The 21,761-nt window shown below is 47.2% G+C and overlaps 1 protein-coding gene across 2 annotated transcripts in view; it reads right to left on the reverse strand.

The window, feature by feature from the left end:
- The window catches only part of traf3ip3 (TRAF3 interacting protein 3), a 72,647-nt gene that overhangs the window by 44,286 nt on the left and 6,600 nt on the right, over positions 1 to 21,761 (reverse strand). For both annotated transcript variants that reach the window (XM_086011256.1, XM_086011257.1), the window contains exons 2-6: positions 10,543 to 10,690; positions 4,173 to 4,245; positions 3,725 to 3,749; positions 2,066 to 2,095; positions 1,712 to 1,807 (exon numbers count right to left, since the gene is read on the reverse strand). In XM_086011256.1, the coding sequence (XP_085867382.1) occupies positions 1,712 to 1,807; positions 2,066 to 2,095; positions 3,725 to 3,749; positions 4,173 to 4,245; positions 10,543 to 10,690 (372 nt within the window). The remainder of the gene's footprint in view (positions 1 to 1,711; positions 1,808 to 2,065; positions 2,096 to 3,724; positions 3,750 to 4,172; positions 4,246 to 10,542; positions 10,691 to 21,761) is intronic.

The following is a 21,761-nucleotide window of genomic DNA, read 5'->3' on the forward strand; positions in this document are numbered from 1 at the left end:
AGTTGTTCTTTTAGTGTGGTTGTTATAAATACCATTAACACTAATAATAAAAATAGAATATATTGCACCTTAAAATAAGTTCTGGCGCTAAACTGAAAATTGAATTTTCTTGAACATGTATAATTACAGAAAGTACTACTTTGTGTTAGAACCTGGGTTAAAGTCAATACACTGGTCTTCTATCACATTAAATCCAGCCTTGTGTCTGCCGGATTATTTTTCAATTCCATTCTAGGAAATTTGCTTAGCTGGAAGTATATGATCCTAGAGTATAGTCCCCTCAAATTAAATAAACCCAGCAAATACATATGGATATAACTTGAACGCCTCTGTCTCTTCAGTACAATGGAACAATGACATTCTACCAACATTCTGCTTATCAACACGAGAACACACCATCCTGATTTGGATATATACCACTGATCCTTCACTGTCGCTAGGTCGAAATTCTGGAATTCTCTCCCATCGTGGGAGCACCATGACAACAAGGACTGCAGCATAGAGTCATAGGCCTAGAAATTGGGTTGGGGCACCAAAGTGGCGCAAAAGTCGCCTGAGCGCAGGATTTAGCGCAGCGTTCGAGGCTTTAGCGATCGTCAGATATTCAGTTTCATTGCTCCTCGAGGGACACGGGGCGAGGCTCGAGGCGCTCCGCGTCCCTCTTAGGGCGCTGAAACTGAATATCGCAGCACAACGTGCCGCAGCGCCACACGCTGCGGCACGGCACGCTGCGGTACTGCAGGCCTTCCTCCCACTGTTAAGGGGGAGGGGCCTGCAACAGCGCGATCCCCGCTCGCGAGTGCCGGCAAATGAGCCCGGCACCAAGGAGAAGTGCCGGGCTCTCGGGAAACAGCCGGCAATGCCGCGGGGGGGTTGCGGTCAGGAGGCCGGGGACGGAGGTGCTGGCAGGCGGCTGCCCCGCACCTCCACCTTAACTTGCGCCACTGCCGGCACAGTAAGGCCCCGTGAACCGGGCGCGGGTAGCGAACGGCGCAACTGCGGCGTTCGCAACCAAATATCGCGAACGGGGCGCAAATGGGGCGCTGCGCACACCAATTACGTCATCGGTGGCGGCGCAGCGCAAATGCCTAACGCCACCATTAGCGCCCCTGCTGAATATCGCGGGAGACGCAGCCAGTGGCGCTACAGCCACTGACTGCCTCTTTAGGCGCTAACAGGTGGCGCTACTCACCCAATTTCTCCCCCATAGAGTTATACAGCACAGAAAGAGGCCCTTCGGCCCATCGTGTCTGCACTGGCCATCAAGCCCTGTCTATTCTAATCCTATTTTCCAGCACTTGGTCCGTAGCCTTGTATGCTATGGCGTTTTAAGTGCTCATCTAAATGCTTCTTGAATGTTGTGAGGGTTCCTGCCTCTACCACCCTTTCAGGCAGTGAGTTCCAGATTCCAACCACCCTCTGGGTGAAAAAGTTTTTCCTCAAATCCCCTCTAAACTTCCTGCCCCTTACCTTGAAACTATGCCCCCTGGTTATTGACTCCTCTACTAAGGGGAAAAGTTCCTTTCTATCTACCCTATCTAGCAGTTCTAGAAGGCACACCGCCATCTTCTCAGGGCAACTGAGGGATGGCCAATAAATGCCAGCCTTGCCAGCCCCGCCAACATCCCTTGAGAAAACGTACAAAAAAAATAAAAGATTTTGGATTCAAAATCCAGTAGTAACTGGCAGCAGATTGCCCATCCCTTCATACCTTCCATGACTTCTCTGCCGCCTGCAGGACTGTTGCAAGTAGCTGCTGGAGAATTGTGAGCTTCTGCTTTAGCATCAGCTCACGATGCAGTGCTTCCTACAAGAGAAATATGCATTCAGTGTCAATCAGAGCCCTACACAATCTGATCAACTCACATTTTTGCTTGGTTATTAAAATGGCATTAAATTGTCAATAAATCTACACACATTTGATTTTAAAGGTGCAAATCTTAAAGTAGATACATATAAAATGACAGAACCCGTTTACTTTGGTGTGTTTGAATTGTATTTTTTTATGAGACTCTACATCTAAATTGTCATTGCTGTCTATAAATAAGGCATAGTGAGGTATTACCTTTAGATATTCAGAGAGCTGCTGGATCTCCTGCAAGACATGAATTACAGGTTTTTCTTAAAAATTAAAGAAACAAAATTAAGTATAGGTGAAGGCCATTCAGCTCATCAAGCGCATCCTTCCATAGAAACCTCAATCCCTCGACCATTGTGTCCAAATCCCTCTTGAATGACCACAGTTTCTGCCTCTGCTATCCTATCCTATTCTACCCTACCCAGAAGATCATTCTGGATATTAATCACCTTTTCTGTGGTGTTTCCAGAGTTCTGAGCTTGCTTTTTACCAGTTGTACCTGTCACCTTGACCTGCAATCTTGAAATAATACTCAAGATCAACTTTTTTTATTCCACTGAGTATCTTAAATATCTCTAGCAATTTCCCTCTCATTCGTCTCCTTTCAAGGCTGGAGAGTCCAAGGGCTCGATTTTGTCAATGGGAAGTTTTTGGAGGCGGGACTCCCACTTTTTGAGTTGTAGTCCCGCCTCCATCGACTTGTGGCCAACCCACGCTATTTTCCCTTGATTGACCTTGTTAAGCCCACCCAACGGGCTCAGCAGGCCACTTAAGGGACATCTGGTTACTGGTGATGTCAGCGATTGACATTTCATCTCTGTGAAGCTGTCAAACACTGACAATCTGTCTCCTAACTTGAGTCCTTCTACTCAGACTCAGTTAGAGATCTCTCCAGACCAGAAAGCAGAGGCTGCAGCTTTTGACAGTTCAGCGGCCATTCTGCTTTCTGTGGTGAGCTGAGGGACTCCTGAGAACTGAAGGAAGGAAGCCTGCAGGAGAAAGTAAAGGTAAGTAAAATTTATTAAAATACTTTACACTTACTTCACACACTTACCTCTGCACACATGCACCCATCACTCACCTGCACAATGGACATCTCGACCCCTCCAACCCCTTCAGACCGACGGTCCACCTCGCTAATTTGGCGTGGTTCGGAGCCGTCAGACAGCCCACACTTCAGGGCTAAAAATAGGGATTAGGCAAAAAAATGCCTGTTAGCTACCTGTTAACAGGCAGTTAATTGGCACTAATCCCCTTCCCACCTCGGGGAGGTGGCTCCCAGCACAGGTTGGGTACCCGCCTCCTGGGACATTGGCACGGAGGCGGGTTGGGGGTGGGATGGGTTCCTGCCCCCCGATTCTGCAATTTTCCCACCACTCCCGGCTCCAAACCCGCCTCCACAGGGCTTAGAAATTCGAGCCCATTGACTCTGTTTCTCTCTCCACAGATGCTGCCTGACCTGCTGAGTGTTTCCTGCATTTTCTGATAACTGAGTAGTCTCTTTGCTTTGTTAATTGTTGCTCTATAATGATTGAACATAGTCAGTGTAGAGTCGACTACCATTTCAGATCTCTTTCAGCCACTCCCTAAGCTAGTTCAACACCATTCATTAGGTATGCTCCCCATTTTCCCCCCACTGTGTAAAAGAGGTCAAGGTTGCGAATACTGATGTCAGGTAGTTGTTGCTATACATGTTACAAAATGATCATTCGATTTATTAGGTGAATGAGCTGTGCTTGATGTCAGACTTTGTGATTATTGTTATAATTCCTTGTCACCAGTGACACGCAAGTAAGAATTATTGCACAGTGAAAAGACTGAAACACAGAGCACGACAGGTAGACCGTTGATGTATTTTTTATTTACCTTATCGAGAACAGCTACACCACATCTGTAAAGAAAAATACAAAAACAAATTCATTAGAGACATTCATTAGGCAATGGGCTCCAGCTAAAATGGTGTGATTCTTCTCTGTAAATGCTTATACTGCTCCTATAGGATGTGTATATGATAGACATGTGAGCCAAGCACCAATGTCCATTTTCATTCTGCATGAACTGCATATAGTGCTTTGCATCAGGGCTGTTTAATGGGGCAGTAGGCAGAGCAACAATGGGCACCAATGCCCAGGTCACTCTCTCCCTCCCATATAGTAGTTTGATTTCACCTACCTTGGCAGGAACCAGATAAAGAATAATGTTTTTAAAATAAATTAACAAAATAATAAATACTAAACAAAGCATAAGACAGTTGAGTACCGGTAAGAATCAAATCTCAGAATAACAGTCCAAGTGATGGTAGGTCTGTACATACTCTGTTTGTTGGCTTGCTTCTTTCCTGATCAGTTCACCGATTTCACTGTGACTCCCTGAAGGCATCTGTGTGGCTGTTCAAAAAGAATTGACACTTTAGTTGCATAAATACAGTGACGGTTAAAATTCCCCCAAAAAAGTTCAGAAGCAACTAGCATCTTAAAATTGACTTGCCTCTGTAATAAAGTGTGACATCTGGAGTATAACATTTGCCTCTATTATTTTAATACATTAATAGATAGATATTATACATAAATAAATAACAGAATATATATTGGCCCGGATTTTGCTCTCAGTGGCGATGGAAAAGCGTTCCTGTTCACGTCGCTGACAGTTGCCCACAGAGTTTTCATAGGCTTGTCAGCGGAGATTTCCCCTAATCCTACCTTTGTTTTAATGCGGCGGCCTCTACAGAGGATCTGTGGTGTCTGTGAGCAGGGAAAGCAACAGCAAGGCTCTTCAACCAATCAGATTGGAGAAACCTCACTAAGACATGCAGAGTCCAAACCAGGAAGTATAAAGCAGGGAATATAAATTGGATTTAAATGATGTACAGAAAGCTAAATAAAGATTGTTAAATACAGATGGGATTAAGGGAGAGAGATAAAAGAGACAATCAGAAATAGTTAAAATAATAATTTAAATTTTTTTTTGAAATTTCCAACATAAATTTTCTTCTGAGGGAATGAGATTCCAAATTTGTAAAATTGATTTTTCAGGGCCAGAGAGGTCATTCAGCAGTTATTATGCCATTAAAAATGCACTTACTCCTGAATGCACCAGCCCTAATTTTTTCAGGCATTTTTAGTGCGGAGCTAGTGGGCAAGTACAGTAAGTTCACGCTGTTGCAGTCATTTCAATGCCGAGATTATCTGTGGAGGAGCAGGCTATCTCTGACAGCAACTTCCGGATTTCTGCGTTTAATTGCACATGTGCAGATGCCAGAAGTTGCTGTCAGATTTACCCTGTAATAACAGCGAGCGCTGATAGCCTCGCTGTTATTATTACTGCAAAATCCGGGCCAATATACATTAAAAATTATATATTTATCCCAGATCCGGGATAATTTTAATCAAATCTATTTCCCGATATTAGCAGAGCCATGTGATATGTTGCAGAGCAACAAAAACCATCGAGCACAAATATGTATATTTAGAAAATCTAATTGTTTCAAAGCATAATAAAATGAATCACAGGATACCATAATAACCCAAAATCAATGTATGATGCCAAATAAATTATAAAAGTTTAATCTCTCTCTTGTTTGTAACCTCTGTCAAAGGCTCACATAGAAGATAGGAGCAGGAGTAGGCCATTCGGCCCCTCGAGCCCGCTCCGCCATTTAATGAGATCATGGCTGATCATCCAAATTCAGTACCCTGTCCCTGCTTTCTCCCCATATCCCTTGACCCCTTTAGCCTCAAGAAATATATCCAACGCCTTCTTGAATATATTTAATGAATTGACCTCAACTGCCTTGTGTGGCAGAGAATTCCACAGGTTCACCACTCTCTGGGTGAAGAAATTCCTCCTCATCTCAGTCCTAAATGGCTTACCCCTTACCCTTAGACTGTGACCCCTGGTTCTGGACTCCCCCGCCATCGGGAACATCCTTCCTGCATCTAGTCTGTCTAGTCCTATTAGAATTTTATAAGTTTCAATGAGATCCCCTCTCATTCTTCTAAACTCTAGCGAATATAAGCCTAATCGACCCAATCGCTCCTCATACGTCATTCCTGCCATCCCAGGTATCAGTCTGGTGAATCTTCACTGCACTCTCTCCATGGCAAGAACATCCTTCCTCAGATATGGCACGATATAATCCCCAGAGGGTGGCAGTCAGTTAGGGCAAGCATTTCATGCATTCCAGCTTCAACTCCAGGGGATCCTGAATCATCCTTAATAAATCCAACGTAAAGGCCTAAATACACCCTACCAATGTAAACAAACTGGCCTAGAAATTCAGTCGCGCCACTTCTGGGGCGCTAAAGTCGGGCGGGCGCTAAAGTTAGCGCCCGCCGGAAAGTGTAGGCCACTTCGCCGAAATTCAGTAGATTTGGCCAAGGAGTTTGGGCGAGCGCTGAAACTGGCGTTGCACTCCTATCTTTAGGCGCTAAGCCGGCGGTGCGGACTGATAACGCCGAGGCCGGGCGCAGCGCAGGTGCGGTCATGTTTTGATTGACAGCAGACACCCTGACGCCGGCCAGCTCTTAAAGGGGGAAGGGTCGACTTTGTCTGCTGCCACGCCCTGGATAGTGGAGCCCTGCAGCTAGGCCTGAACACTGCTGGTGGACCCAAATAGCGCCTGAAGCCATGCAGAAGGCCCGTGAACGAGCGCAGCGCTTCTCAGAGCATGCTTTGAGGGTGCTGCTTAAGGCTTTTGAAAAGAGAAGAGAGAACTTGTGCCCGGACAGTGGCAAGAAGGCTCCCAGGAGGCAGTACAGGAGAGCCTGGAGGGAAATCGCCCACAGGGTGTCATCCACCAGCGATGTCCCCAGGAGTGCGGACCAATGCCGCAAGAAGTACAACGACCTCACTCGGATGGTCAGGGTGAGTAGCCTTTCCAGTGTCCTCCTCATCCTTGCATGTGCACCTCACATTATGGGCAAAGGGACCTCAAAGGCCTAATGGCCATCCCTCCTCCCGCAGCTATGGCACTGGCATGATCATCAATAGCACTTTCTGCACTTTACACACTGGCCAAGCTATTCGACCATGGGAGGCAGTGCACACAACAACAGGGCACCACACTGGCCATGCTATTCGACCATGGGAGGCAGTGCAGACAACAACAGGGCAACACACTGTACTTAGAGGCCGTCCTTTCTCTTGCAGGCCAAGCTGGCCAAGAATATGAAGAGCCGGAATGTCACCGGGGGAGGCCGTGGCCAGTTCCAGGAGCTCAGTGACCTGGAGGAGCGCGTGGCTCGACTCACGCGTGGCCGGGTGGTTGGCCCCGTTGCTATTGGAGATGCCGACCCTGTGCTGGGCCCCAATGGTAAGGACATGACCGTTTGGACCTCTCTCGTTCCCCTTGCGCTTCAGATCTACATCCTTTGCCACTGTCCGACCAATGCGCATAATGCCACCACTCATGCCTCCCTCGCTGATGCCCTGTCCTCACTCTAAAGCTACTCTTGTGCCTTCCTGCTTTCAGCTGGTGAGGAGGAGGTCCATGAAGCTGAGAGTGCCAGTCCCTCGGAAGAGGAGGACGACGAGGACCAAGAGGAAGGCGGCACATCGGGGGAACCCTCATCCGCGCCAGGGGATGGCAATGGAGGGGACACGTCTTGCCTGGAGGAGAGCCAGGGGGAAGTGTTGCAGGGGGGTGCAGCTCCTGGGCCCAGTGGCGTCCAGGCAGGCGGGAAGGGTCGGGCAGCACGGCTGCCTTCTCCCCAGAGGGGGGAAGTGTTGCAGGGAAGGGCAGTTGCTGGGCCCAGTGGCGTCCAGGCACGCGGGAAGGGTCGGGCAGCTCGGCGGCCTTCTCCCCAGATGGAGAGTCCGCCCTCCAGTCCGGAGACGGTCCTCGCCCAGGAGGTGCGCCTCCTTGATGAAATGTCCGCGGCCTCCGAGCAGCGCCACAACGAGTTCATGGGGGTTGTGGGACAGTTGCATCAGGCCATTGAGTCCCTGGCTCATAGTGTGGCCGCTTTCGGGGACTCACAGGCCAGGGGTGTCGAGCAACTCGCGGCAGCACAGGCCAGGGGTGTCGAGCAACTCGCGGCAGCACAGGCCAGGGGTGTCGACCAACTCGCGGCAGCACAGGACGCGAGTCGCGAGTTCATGAGTGGTGCCGTGCAGACACTGGCTGATCTGATGCGGGCACAGAACAGGGCAGTTCGGGCACTCACTTCTGCCACACTCGCTGTGTCACGGAAGCATCGACAGGGCACCTGCCGCCCTGCTGCAGCACAGCGGTCTGGCCTCCACCAGATTGCTGCGCTTGCTGCAGTGCCAGCCCGGCCGAGTGCCAATGTCTCTGGCGACCAGCGAGCGCCTGGCATCAGCCAGCTTGCCCCCATTGCTGCAGCCGCCACTGCCACTCCCCCAGCCAAGGTGCGACGAGTTGCTGCAGAGACTGATGCTGCCCAGCCACAGCTGCAGCAGTCAGCAGCCGGACCCTCCAGGGCCGGACCTCGTCTAGGCCGACCCCCAAGGGCATCTGCCGTTACGCATTGCGGCCCTCAGGAGCCTTTCCCCAGCCTTCCAACACCCACAGGGCCCAGGTTGAGGCGGAGCAACAGGTCGGGCAGGGGCCGGAGAAGCCTGCACAAGGACCCGCCCTCTCGGCACACCAAGTAGAGGGTGTCGGCAACTGTTTTTTTTATATGGGGGTGTTTGTGTTCTGGAGGGGGGGGGCTTATTTTGGAAAGGCCGAAGATGAAGGCCAATTGGATTGACAAGTTTTGTTATTCCTCCCCAGGTTGTGGGAGTGAGATATGTTTTTCACTGTTTTTTGGGGGTCTTGTCTGTTTTTCTGTTTCATGTGGGAAGGGCCCTGAGTTTGTTAAATAAAGCTTTTTATTTATTCAGCTTGTCCAGGTGTCATGTTTCAAGTGGTTGTTGCGTTAACCGGCTGAGGGCTTGCGGAGCGGCTGCATTCAGGTGCGTTCATTGCCACAAGCCATTCCCTGACAGGGGGCCTAGAAGTGTCGTTCAATAAGCCGCCGGCGAACGGCCCTTGGACCTTGTGGCTCCCTTCTGGCCTGGTACTCCTCCTCCTCCTCCTCCTCATGGTCCTCCTGCTCGTCCTCCTGAGGTGGTGGCCCAACGTGAGGTGGCAGTGCCTGAGTCCTGCGGATAGCCAGGTTGTGCAGCATGCAGCAAACGACGACGAACTGGGAGACTCTATCCGGCGAATACTGTAGAGATCCGCCGGATCGATCCAGGCAGCGGAACCGTTGCTTCAGGACGCCAATCGTTTGCTCTATGATGTTCCTTGTGGCTTGATGGCTTTCGTTGTATGCCTCCTCCGCAGGGGTCCTGGGCGCGCGGAGTGGTGTCATGAGCCATGTGCACAAAGGGTAGCCCTTGTCCCCGATAAGCCATCCCCTTGGTGGAGGCTGTGCCTCGAACATGTCAGCCACAGTAGTCTGGCACAGGATAAATGCATCGTGGCTGCTTCCTGGAAAGCGGGCATTGACAGCTAGGATGCGCTGCCTGTGGTCACACACCAGCTGTACATTGAGGGAATGGTAGCCCTTCCGGTTGCGGTAATCCTCGGCATTGTCGATAGGTGCCCGCATAGCCACATGCGTGCAGTCAATGGCGCCCTGCACCATGGGGAAGTCGGCGATCCTGGCAAATCCGACTGCACGCTGCTCCTGCCTCTCTAGGGTCATGGGGAAGGAGATGAATTGGTGTCTCCTTGCGAAAAGGGCATCGGTGACCTGCCGGATGCAGCGATGGACGGCGAACTGGGAGATGTTCGCTATGTCCCCAGCAGCGGCTTGGAAGGAGCCGCTTGCATAAAAGTTCAGAGCCACCGTGACCTTCACTTCCACCGACAGAGACGTCCTGCACATCAGCTGTGGACGCAGATCTCTGTGAAGCAGCTGGCAGATCTCTGCAACCACCTCCCTTCTGAAGCGCAGCCTCTTAACACAATGCGCGGCAGTCATGGTGAGATAGGACACCTGCTGCCGGTATTCCCTGAGTGGGTAAGGCCTACGTTGCCGACGCCTGATGGCCCCTCTGCGTCTAGGCATGGCTGCCCCTCTCACACAGCATCTGCGAGCCCTTCGCACATAATGCTGGAACTGAGGGTTGGAACCCCATGCAGCCCCCATAATAAACTTGCAAACAGTGAAATCACAAAGAGTCAAATTTCCAAGCTCTGGCCAGAAGCCAAAAATACCTCTCCTATGTTGTCCCAAATCAGTAAGGTCTGTTCCTTGGTCTCTGTCCAGAAATCCAAAGCACTAAAGTCATTGCAGCAAAATGGCTGGCCTTTATAGTTCAGTGTAAGTGCCCTTTAATTAGCGCTCCCCGAGGCCCGCAGGGCCTCTGCTGCGTTCCACTTCACAGTTCTTAACAGCGCCACGCCCACATTGGGCGGGCGCCACTGAATTTCCGGTTTGGGGCGCACAAACAGCGTTGCACGACGAAATGACGTCATAAGCTGCGCGCGCAGCTGAGCGGGCGCAAACACTTTGCGCCGGCGCTAAATGTCAACTGAAGTTGGGCGTTGGCGCAGACCGGCCTGCGCCCGGGCGCAAAGTGCCTAGCGCTGGAAATCTACCCCTCTTATGGCGTTAACGGCTGGCGAACGCAACTGAATTTCTAGGCCACTACCTTTTACCATAATTATACTGTAAATATATTGTAACCAGAGCTATAGATTGTTATTCTACTCGGGTGCAAACTCTCACCTTTATCCCTTTTAGAAATCTTCTTGATGGCTGTGTCATATTGGAGGGGCGCACTGGTGTGGAAACCAAAATTTGAATCCTTTGTTCCCCAGTGAGAGGGTTTAGTTAATGGGGTGCCATTGCTGCACAACTTGAACTGTGGAGACATCTGTAAACAGGAAAGGAGAGCTCGCTTAAGAATACCAGTCAACAACAAAGCACTCTTCTAAGGATCTGATCTACATAGGACTTGAACAATTCCTTCTCGTACACCAAAAATAGAAATCTTTCTTCTCTGCAATTGTAAGCATTTATACAATATTTATATTAACAAGGCACATTCTCTGGAGGACCCGGCTTTGTTGGACACATACCAATGCTACTAGTTTGAAGGGATTTTTAAATGTAATTCGGTGGTAAATTAGTCTTGTTTTTGATTTGAGGAAGTGATTTTTGGTTTCTAATATCTCTTGATAAGAATCTGTACACAGATAATAACTGAACCATGGGCAGCCTAATTAATCTTCCATTGGTAAAAATTTCCGGTTGAACTTGTTTTTGTCAGATATTAAGGAATGGTAAATACTACTGATGTTGAAAGTTATGAGGTACTCTTAATCTTAATTTTAGTAGTAAATGCCTTTCACCTGCTTTGCTAGCTGAATTGTACAGAGGACCATCAAGTTGAGATATTTTGTTAAATTTTCTGTTTGCAAATCTAGAAACCAGTGCTGTTTCAGAAAACAAACGATTACTCTGTGCCATTTTCAGCAGAATGATTTGTCTTTATTAAAAGATGACTCATCTTCAGATGAAGGAACAAAAACGTCAGCAATCCCGCAGAGCAGTGGAATTTTTGTGAAATGCCTCCATTTTTTGCTTTGCAGAAACAACTCTACAGATACAAATCACCACATCAAAAGGTCTAGTGAGTCAAATTGAAACAGTCTGTTCCGAACGGACAGCCCTACAGCCCAGCTCCTACCTCTACTGCGTTGAGAGATGAGTGGGTACAATAATCTACAAATGCTGGCTGCTGCCTTCAGTGATAAACTATTACTGTGTTCCAAAGATTACAAAAGTGTATGATAGTGTGCTTTGTTATTCATAGATTGAAGGTGTCTGGTATGATAACACACTGAGACTCACTTCCATTTTTACTAACTATAGCCTGAACGTTGCTGTCAATATTTTTGAGATGATTGCCCGGAATTTCCTCGATCCCACTTCCGCCGAAATTTATGCCGGTTTCTGCGCCGATCTTGCTGATGGGAACTCACGCCCAATATTCCTGTGGAACTCATTTGCCTATGCCAGGACTTTTAAAAAAAAGCATAAAACAAGTGTTATTATGCAGAATAGGGGTATGCCCATTGGGAAGGACATTCCAGCTGCTTAGTCCTTCTATACATGTGCATGTCTGGGGAGGGGTGAGTGGGTCGGAAACATTTCCTGTGCACTGAGACTGACAGCACTTTTGCTTAAGTATAGAGCAGGTCTCAGTAAGATTTTTTTTTAATTGCGAAAAAAGTTTCTATGAAACTCCAGAAATTTCAGTTACACTGATATCAGGTGACTTTGGGCCATGCTACACCAACATTTTTGGTCGTTAATCTACATCAGTACGATACTAGTGTAAATGCAGGAAACTCATGCGAGCTGATCTTTTGCATGGGGAGGGGCTATGTAGAGGAGCAGCAGCAGGTTTCTGCAGACATGTCTCAGAAGTGGCGCCAACGATTGAGGAAATTTACGCTGTTTCAGCGTAGAACTGGCGGAAATCAGTTAAGTGCGAATGTGTTCACAAAACAATGGTGGTACACCGCACTTACACCATCGTTACACCGAAAAGTTCCAGGAAATTCCAGGCCGATATATAATGGCTGTGTAATCTCCCCATATCACAGAAGCAAACAATTCTCTGTACTACTGGCATTTCCTGACATCCAGCATGATATTTTTTTTGTTCAAAAAGCTATTACACCCCACACCCAGAAACGTAATATAACAACAACAAACATCTTCGGAAAACTGTCAGGATGAATTCAGGGCACTGCAGCACCAGCAGGGTTTTTAACATCATACCTGTGCATAAGTATCACAAATTACAGATCTGCAGTGTACTTTAAGTACTGGTTAGAGACTGAGGGCGAGGTCTAGAATCTGGCCCTTTCACCTCTAGGACCCAGTTCAAATGGAGTATAAACTAGTAGAATGAAACCCGATAATTTTCCTTTGCTAGCAATTAGGCATCTACATGAAATACATTTGGGCAATCTAACCTTTTGGTTTTACTAGGTGTGGGCTGGCAGCACAAATTCACAAACTTAGAAGGCGTCGTAAGATGTGGAAAATGGAAAGTCTCACAGTGGTGTAATGGAAGTGTTCTTCTGAGGATGACATTGTGGCACATTTCTCGGGAGAAATAGAGGGAGCCTATGTACAGAGAAAAGGCTGGTTAGCATTTCCAATGTAGACTTTTTATCAGAACTGATGTTCTCATAAAGGGTCTACATCCAAATCATTAAACTATGTGTTTCCTTTACAAATACTGTTGGACCTGCTGTATATTGCAGCAGTGTTTGTTTTAAGCCAGGATCATGCTTTTGGTTTATTTTTAAGATTGTAATTAAATTAATTTTTAGTCCTCTGATTCCACACTGGTGTGCAATGAGATTCACAGAATCATTGCCCAATAATTTGTATTGCTACTGTTGTTTCCCTCAGTACTTTAAGGGGCATTGAACTGTGTATCATGTTAGATAAATATTCAGCTACAGGAAACTTTCGTTTATCTGGAGGTTAAATGTCCGGAAAGCTCTATCTACTGGCAAAATTCAGGAGTCGGTTCAGATAATTTTTTTTCTTTTCGTTGCTTCTTTTCTCCAGTCCTGGCTCTGCAAGCGTCTCTGTAGCTAAGCAACAGCTTCAGCTAGCTGCTTGCAAGCTGTGCCGACTGTTTTGAAGCTGTTGCTAAGCAACAGGGTTTGTTGCTTCACATGGAGCTCTGAGCTCCGTATGTTTTAACATTAGCGCTGGTTTCTACGGCAGTTTTGATCTAACGGCACCAGCTCGGTCCTGTCGGTGCCGGATACCAGAAAGTTTCCTGTACTCAAATCCTTTGATGATTATTCCATCGTTGACCATTCATTTCTGTATAAATTTGGATGCACCCCCACTAATTTAGTTGCCTCTGTTGGAATACAAGCCTTCTGCAGTGAATATTAGGACGAAAATGTATTCATAGAGTTACAGAAAGTTTTACAGCACAGAAACAGGCCATTTTGCCCAACAGGTCTATGCTGGTGATAATGCTCCACACCAACCTTCTCGTCATACACGGGACATCAAGACAAAATGTAGTATTCAGATGTATTCAGAATTTCAGCAATATCTTTAGGCTAACAAATATCTTACCTTGTTTGTCCTTGAGAGTTACCATTTATTTTTATACACTTTGCTTATTACAAATATACCTTAAAATCTGTTTTAATTTCTTATTATGTTTGCTTGTTTTGTCCTTGTTATTTATTTTTGCTCCTGATTGTCACTAATATTTCATACTGTACTTTTATATATTTTCTAGTATTTCTCTTTAAATTATTTTAAATAGTCATTGATCGCCCATGGGCTTGTACATGGGACATCAAGACAAAGTGTAGTCTTCAGCTGAATTGGTGTGTTAGAGTGCTGGGGGTAATTGGACCAGGGTGCACAGACATAGTTCAGTCCCCATTTTAATGTCACACATTCTGTCTTTACTTTTACATAATACTTTTATTTTATGTTATTTGTATTTCATTAGCAAAACTTAGCAGAAAAGTAGATTTGGTTGAAGTATAGGGCCGCGATTTTGCCAGCACTCAGAGAGGCGGGTCAGATGTTAAAGTCCTTTTGATTGACGGCGGGTTCAGAACCCGCCATCAACCCGCCTCCAAACAACCTTCCCAAGTGTCGGGTCCCCAATTTGCGAATGGACCCGACACCTAGTGGCGGGAAACGGATTAAAGGCAATTAGAGTCATAGGGGAAAAATTCGGTATCGCCCCATTTGGGGCGCCATTATTGGCGGTGCACAAAGTTTAGCGTCTGGTGCTAATTATCACCTCCAACAGCAAACTTGGCTTTTATCGCCCCTGGAGGTGATTGGAGCGCTAAATCAGGTGTTTCACACCTGTCTTAAGGCGCAAAGGCCGAGGAGCGAGGCGCTACCTCAGAGCGCTAGCGAAGCAAGGAAGGGCAAATCAAAATGAACCTGCCAGGTGCTGCTCAGTACCCAAAACTCCTTCACACAGCGTTGAATCTCTCCAGAAGTCTCTCTCTCTCTCTCAGAATGCGTGGTGCAAAAATGTCACCGACAAAAAAGGCAGGAAGCGGTCGCCTTTAAATAGCGTTCCCCTAGTCCCTTTCTGACAGCAAAACGCTCCCCTCAACCTGTCGTTGCTAGCGGCAGGCGGTAAGGCAGGGGGCACCACTCAATATCTGGTCCGGGGCGCTAACGGGGCGTTGCGCACTCGACTGATGTCACAATCTGCCGGCGCAGGAGATCGTGGTGGTAGTGTTTAGCGCCGCCGCAAAATGTCTAGTTAATTTCGCGAGCGGCACAAACAGCGCCGCGCCCGGCCTCTAGTTGCTTTGCGCCCCATTGGCGCCCTCTTAAGGCGCTAACAGGAGGCGCAACCAACTGAATTTTTCCCCCATAGAGTCATAGAGTTATACAGCACAGAAAGAGGCCCTTCGGCCCATCATGTTCGCACCAACCATCAAGCCCTGTCTATTCTAATCTCATTTTCCAGCACTTGGTCCATAGCCTTGTATGCTATGGCGTTTCAAGTGCTCATCTAAATGCTTCTTGAATGTTGTGAGGGTTCCTGCCTCTACCAGCCTTTCAGGCAGTGAGTTCCAGATTCCAACCAGCCCCTGGGTGAAAAAGTTTTTCCTCAAATCCCCTCTAAACCTCCTGCCCCTGAGCTTGAAACTATGCCCCCTGGTTACTGACCCCTCTACTAAGGGAAAAAGTTCCTTTCTATCTACCCTATCTATGCCCCTCAGAATTTTGTACACCTCAATCAGGCCCCCCCTCAGCCTTCTCTGCTCTAAGGAAAACAACCCCAGCCTGTCCAGATCTCTTCATAGCTGAAGCGCTCCAGCCCAGGTAACATCCTGGTGAATCTCCTCTGCACCCTCTCCAATGCAATCACATCCTTCCTATAGTGTGGCGACCAGAACTGCACACAGTATTCCAGCTGTGGCCTAACTAGCATTTTGTACAGCTCCATCATAACCTCCCTGCTCTTATATTCTATGCCTCGGCTAATGAAGGCAAGTATCCCATATGCCTTTTTAACCACCTTACCTACCTGTCCTGCTGCCTTCAGGGATCTATGTACATGCACACCAAGGTCCCTCTGATCCTCTGTCCTTCCTAGGGTCCTACCATTCATTGTGTATTCTCTTGCCTTGTTAGTCCTCCCAAAATGCATCACCTCACACTTTTCAGGGTTAAATTACATTTGCCACTGTTCTGCCCATCTAAGCATCCCGTCTATATCATCCTGTAGCCTGAGGCTTCCCTCCTCGCTATTTACCACTCCACCAATTTTCGTGTCATCTGCAAACTTACTGATTATACCTCCTACATTCATATCTAAATCATTAATGTACACTACAAACAGCAAAGGACCCAGCACCGATCCCTGCGGTACACCACTGGACACAGGTTTCCAGTCACAAAAACTTCGACCATCACCCTCTGCCCCCTGCCACTAAGCCAATTAAACTGCCTATTAACAGGTACTTTGTCAGCAGTTTTCAGGCTGTTTTTCGATTTTCCCGCTTCTGGGTCGGGTTTCACAACATTCGGACAACATGCCAGGAAAGTGTGGCGTATTGTGAGTCTGGTGTAATGTTTGTGAAATGATGACAGCTGCAGAAGTGGTGTGAAGGATGCAATGTTGCACATGGTGAGTTTCAGAGCAAAGAAAATGTTGGTTACTGCATTTTTAAAACATATACAGATTTCTTTAGCTTACAAGTTTTTAAATCCAACTGTATATCCAGTGCCACCTCATTGGGACAATCTCTCTTACCAGTGACAGACGCTTCCATCATCACACCTGCCACTGCCATCTATTCCAGCATATGGAGGGAGTCATTGGGGCCTGGGTGCAAGAGTTCACCTTTGTGCAGTGATTGTCAGTGTTTTCACCACCTCAATGCTGTCAAACACTGAGAAATCAACAGTCAAAATAAAATTGTGCATGGTCCCTTTAAGGAAATCAGCAGATGACGCGTCATCAAATGACATCATCAGACCTGCTTCCTGTTAATTGGCCGTTATTAACAAGGCCAATCAAGGGAAAATCACGTCTGTGGAGCGGAGGCAGCTGGGGGCGGGACTGGAACCCGAAAACCAGCTGACTCGCCCCCATCCCGACACCAAGCAGAAAATCGCGGCCTAGGAGTTTGTCTGCAGTACAGATTGAAAAGCTAAACTGAGGTGCTATCGTGCCACCACTGGCGGGAGGATGCAATTACAGCATGATATATTTGCATAGGCAATATATTCGAATATAAACATGTGCAAAGGAATTTATAAGGGAAAGTGGACATCAAAATGTGACAAAAATGTGGTAACAAGAATTAAGGTTTTGTAGACAGGAACTGCATGTAGATGTAGTATTTTGAATATATTATGTAGATATATCTGGTTTTCTTAGTACTTCCTCCGCCTCTAAAATTAACCATTTTGGTGTCTTCCTACTTCTATGTAGTATGCATCTAATTTACAACCTTTTCAGTTTTTCATTAAAAATGTATTCAATTTTTGTTTATTATTACCAGCTCCCAGTTTTATTTCTCAATTTATCTTAGCTAGTTTTACCCACCTTGCCTGAAAATCAACGCTTTTGAAATGGTGTCGCTTATTTTGTTATATTTTGTTCCAGCTAATGCTGCTGGGTCAAATTCAGTGACATTATTATGATCATTGGCCCTCAACTGCTCCTCAACCTGTAAATGTTCCACCACCTTAGACTAATCGCCAAGTACTAGCTCAAGCATGTCCACTTTTCTGGGGCTCTTTTAATATTTTCCGGGGACAATGTTCCTTTGCTTTGTGGCCCATACGCACTTATTTTCCGGGGCACACAAAGCAGAGGATGAGAAAGCAGAGATCTGTTATGTTGGGTCTCTGCTCCATTTGTACTTCACGTGCATGTCTGGGGCTATCCCTAAGTGTGAGTGGAGAGTCCCTGCCTGAAACAGTTGGGAACATTTAAAAGTAATGCAAATGATGTGAGATTGATGGCAAAGCTTCTTGGATCACATGTGAAGCCCAGCCATTTGGGGAAGGTGCTTGGGACTGGCCGGCTGTCATATCACAGCACCTTCAGTGGGGGAGGGGGATGTGGGGGGGAAGGGGGAGTTCGAGGATGAAGTGAATACGATTTGATTGGGAAAAGACTCAATTGTGTTGATAATTGCTGTCTCTTGACTCACAAGTGTTTGATAGAACTGTTTGCACAGTTCTAATCTTCGAGAAGACACTATTGGGATAATCCTGAAAGGCTTCGCTCTCAGTGTGAAGCCTCGTTAACAGTGAGCACAGATCAGAAAATTGCCACTACAGTGCTGCAGCCCCCTTTCTTTTTTTAAATATTTGTTCATGGGATGTGGGTGTCGCTGGCAATGCCAGCATTTATTGCCCATCCCTAATTGCCCTTGAGAAGGTGGTGGTGAGCCGCCTTCTTGAACCGCTGCAGTCCGTGTGGTGAAGGTACTCCCACAGTGCTGTTAGGTAGGGAGTTCCAGGATTTTGACCCAGCGACGATGAAGGATCAATGATATACTTCTAAGTCAGGATGGTGTGTGACTTGGAGGTGGTGGTGTTCCCATGCGCCTGCTGCCCTTGTCCTTCTAGGTGGAAGAGGTCGCGGGTTTGGAAGGTGCTGCCGAAGAAGCCTTGGCAAGTTGCTGCAGTGTATCTTGTAGATGGAACACACTGCAGCCACAGTGGTGGAGGGAGTAAATGTTTAAGGTGGTGGATGAGGTACCAATCAAGCGGGCTGCTTTGTCTTGGATGGTGTTGAGCTTCTTTAGTGTTGTTAGAGCTGTACTCATCCAGGCAAGTGGAGAGTATTTGATCACACTCCTTACTTGTGCCTTGTAGATGGTGGAAAGGCTTTGGAGAGTCAGGAGGTGAGACACTCGCCACAGAATACCTAGCCTCTGATCTACTCTTCTTGCCACAGTATGTGTGTGGCTGGTCCAGTTAAGTTTCTAGTCAATGGTGACCCCCAGGATGTTGATGGTGGGGGATTTGGCAATGGTAATGCCATTGAATGTCAAGGGGCAGTGGTTAGATTCTCGCTTATTGGTTAGACTCTTGCTTGCTCTGCTGTTCACCACTGGCCAAGGCACTATGCCAGGACCATAGCAATAATAGCCCTTATAAACACAGATCCATTTATTGCAGTGGGAAGATTGATCACAAGCCCATTGATGATTCTTCACTGGGTAAGGGTTAAGGTTAAAGGATTGATGGTAATCTACACTATGAGTATTCCTAAAGTGAGATAGTTAAGCAATTATATATTATGGCATCACTGGTGATCTTGTATGAGTCAAATGCTTCAAGCTATATTTAAAGCTGTATGATTGAGTAGACATATTAATCGAGGGCTCCAATCAAGATAATTACACCATTAAAGTTCTCTCAACTCATTTGATAAAGCCCTTTAAGCCCCCAAATAATTTTAATCTTTTCTTTGCTTGAAAATTGGAGAATTCCCTCAAGTAATCTGTGCTCATCTGGCCCTAGTGGAACCCATGGCCTTGTAAAATCGAATATCATTCATTATATTCAGCCTGTTGTGCTTAAGCTTGAGATACTCCTGCTCTTTAACAATTGGTAGGGGGTGGACATAAAACATGTCAAGGTTATGTTGATAGATAGTCTGTCATGATAGCTTTAATAGAAAATGAAGATAGCAGAATAAATATTCATTGCATCAACTTCCAGCATTTGTGTGTGTGTTGCATACAGCGCATTCAAGCATGTTAGATCAGAGTTCCTAGTCAGGATAAGTGGGATGGGTAGCGGAATTGGATGACACAGAGAACAACAACAACAATAACTTGTATTTATATAACACCTTTAACATAGTAAAATGTCCCAAGGCGCTGCACAGGAGTGTTATAAAACAAAATTTGACACTGAGCCACATAAGGAGAAATTAGGGCAGATGACCAAAAGCTTGGTCAAGGAGGTAGGTTTTAAGGAGCGTCTTAAAGGAGGAAAGACAGGTAGCGAGACAGAGAAGTTTAGGGATGTAATTCCAGTGCATAGGGCCTTGGCATCTGAAGACACAGTCGACAATGATAGAGCGAATAAAATCAGGGATGTGCAAGAGGCCAGAGTTAGAGGAGTGCAGATATCTCAGAGGGTTGTGAGGCTGGAGGAGATTACAGAGATAGGGAGGGGCGAGGTCATACAGGGATTTGAAAACAAGGATGAGAATTTTAAAATCAAGGCGTTGCTTAACCGGGAGCCAATGTAGGTCAGCGAGCACAGGGGCGATGGGTGAACGGGACTTGGTGCAAGTTAGGACACGGGCAGCAGAGTTTTGGATGACCTCAAGTTTATGTAGGGTAGAACAAGGGAGGCCAGCCAGGAGCGCATTGGAATAGTCAAGTCTAGAGGTAACAAAGGCATGGATGAGGGTTTCAGCAGCAGATAAGTTGCGGTAGGGGCAGAGTCGGGTAATGTTATGGAGGTGGAAATAGGCAGTATTGGCGTGGATGTGTGGTCGGAAGCTCATTTCAGGGTCAAATATGACACCAGGGTTGCGAACAGTCTGGTTCAGCCTCAGGCAGGTGCTAGGGAGAGGGATGGAGTTGCTGGCTAGGGAGCAGAGTTTGTGGTGGGGACCGAAGACAATGGCTTTGGTCTTCCCAATATTTAGTTGGAGAAAATTTCTGCTCATCCAGTACTGGATGTCGGACAAGCAGTCTGGCAATTTAGAGACAGTGGACGGGTCGAGAGAGGTGATAGTGAGGTAGAGCTGGGTGTTGTCAGTGTACATGTGGAAATTGACACTATGTTTTCGGATGTTGTCACCAAGGGGCAGCATGTAGATGAGAAATAGGTGGGGGCCAAGGATAGATCCTTGAGGGACTCCAGAGGTAACGGTGCAGGAGCGGGAAGAGAAGCCGTTGCAGGAGATTCTCTGGCTACGATTAGATAGATAAGAATGAAACCAGGTGAGTTGAGTCTCACCCAGCTGGACAACGGTGGAGAGGCGTTGGAGAAGGATGGAGTGGTTAACCGTGTCAAAGGCTGCAGACAAGTCAGGAAGGATGAGGAGGGATAGTTTACCTTTGTCACAATCACATAGAATGTCATTTGTGACTTCGATAAGAGCCGTAGAACACTGATCTTTTGTCTCTGAGTCATTGGTTTGAATTCACTTCAGAATGAAGGAATGATAGGCGCTCTCTTTGAAAACTGAAATGAACTTTGACAGTCCAGTTCTGAGTTGGCACGAGCACAAAAGAATTGCCAACAACTAGGAATAAATTGACCATCCTACTCTGAGAGGCCACAAAGATGGCTGGTGTGGGAAACTGAAGTGCCGCAATGTTGGGGCAGAGAGATTGCGGTTAAGGCGCATTGCCAGGGCAGTGTAAAGGGAGTCCTATTGGCATTTAACCCTTGCTGTATCTGACCATGATAGTGACAATGGCCGGGATTTTCTGTTCCTGGGCGGGTCGGGTGCAGGCGGTCGCCATGGTGGGTCGTGAGCCCATTCTTCATACCATCCGCTCCTCAGAACGACTTTCTGTTAATGGGGCCGATTAAGGCCGCCCTCTGCGTTACCCGGCCCAATTAAATGGTGCAGGTCTGATGATGTCAGCGGTGACGCGTTTTCAGCCGGGATATTTAAAGGAGCCTTGGCCACATTGCATTTGAAAGTTCACCTAGGAGTGTGCAGGTAGCACACTGCATAATTGAACTGCTACAAAGAGTGCCAAACATGACTGCACTGAGACAGAGGGCTGCACCAAGGTTCTCCGATGACTCCCTCCATATGTTTGTGGAGGGAGTGAGAGCATGTAGGGAGGTCCTCATCCCTTCTAATGGGCGGAAGAGACTTCCCCAGGAGACAAAACACACCTGGCTCCAAATAGTAGAGGAGGTCAACAGCAGGGATAAAGTGAGGAGGACCTGGGTGCAGTGCC

This window comes from Somniosus microcephalus, chromosome 18 (assembly GCF_052327205.1).
Source record: "Somniosus microcephalus isolate GS21.2 chromosome 18, FLI_Smic_1.0, whole genome shotgun sequence".
Classification (NCBI taxonomy): domain Eukaryota; kingdom Metazoa; phylum Chordata; class Chondrichthyes; order Squaliformes; family Somniosidae; genus Somniosus; species Somniosus microcephalus.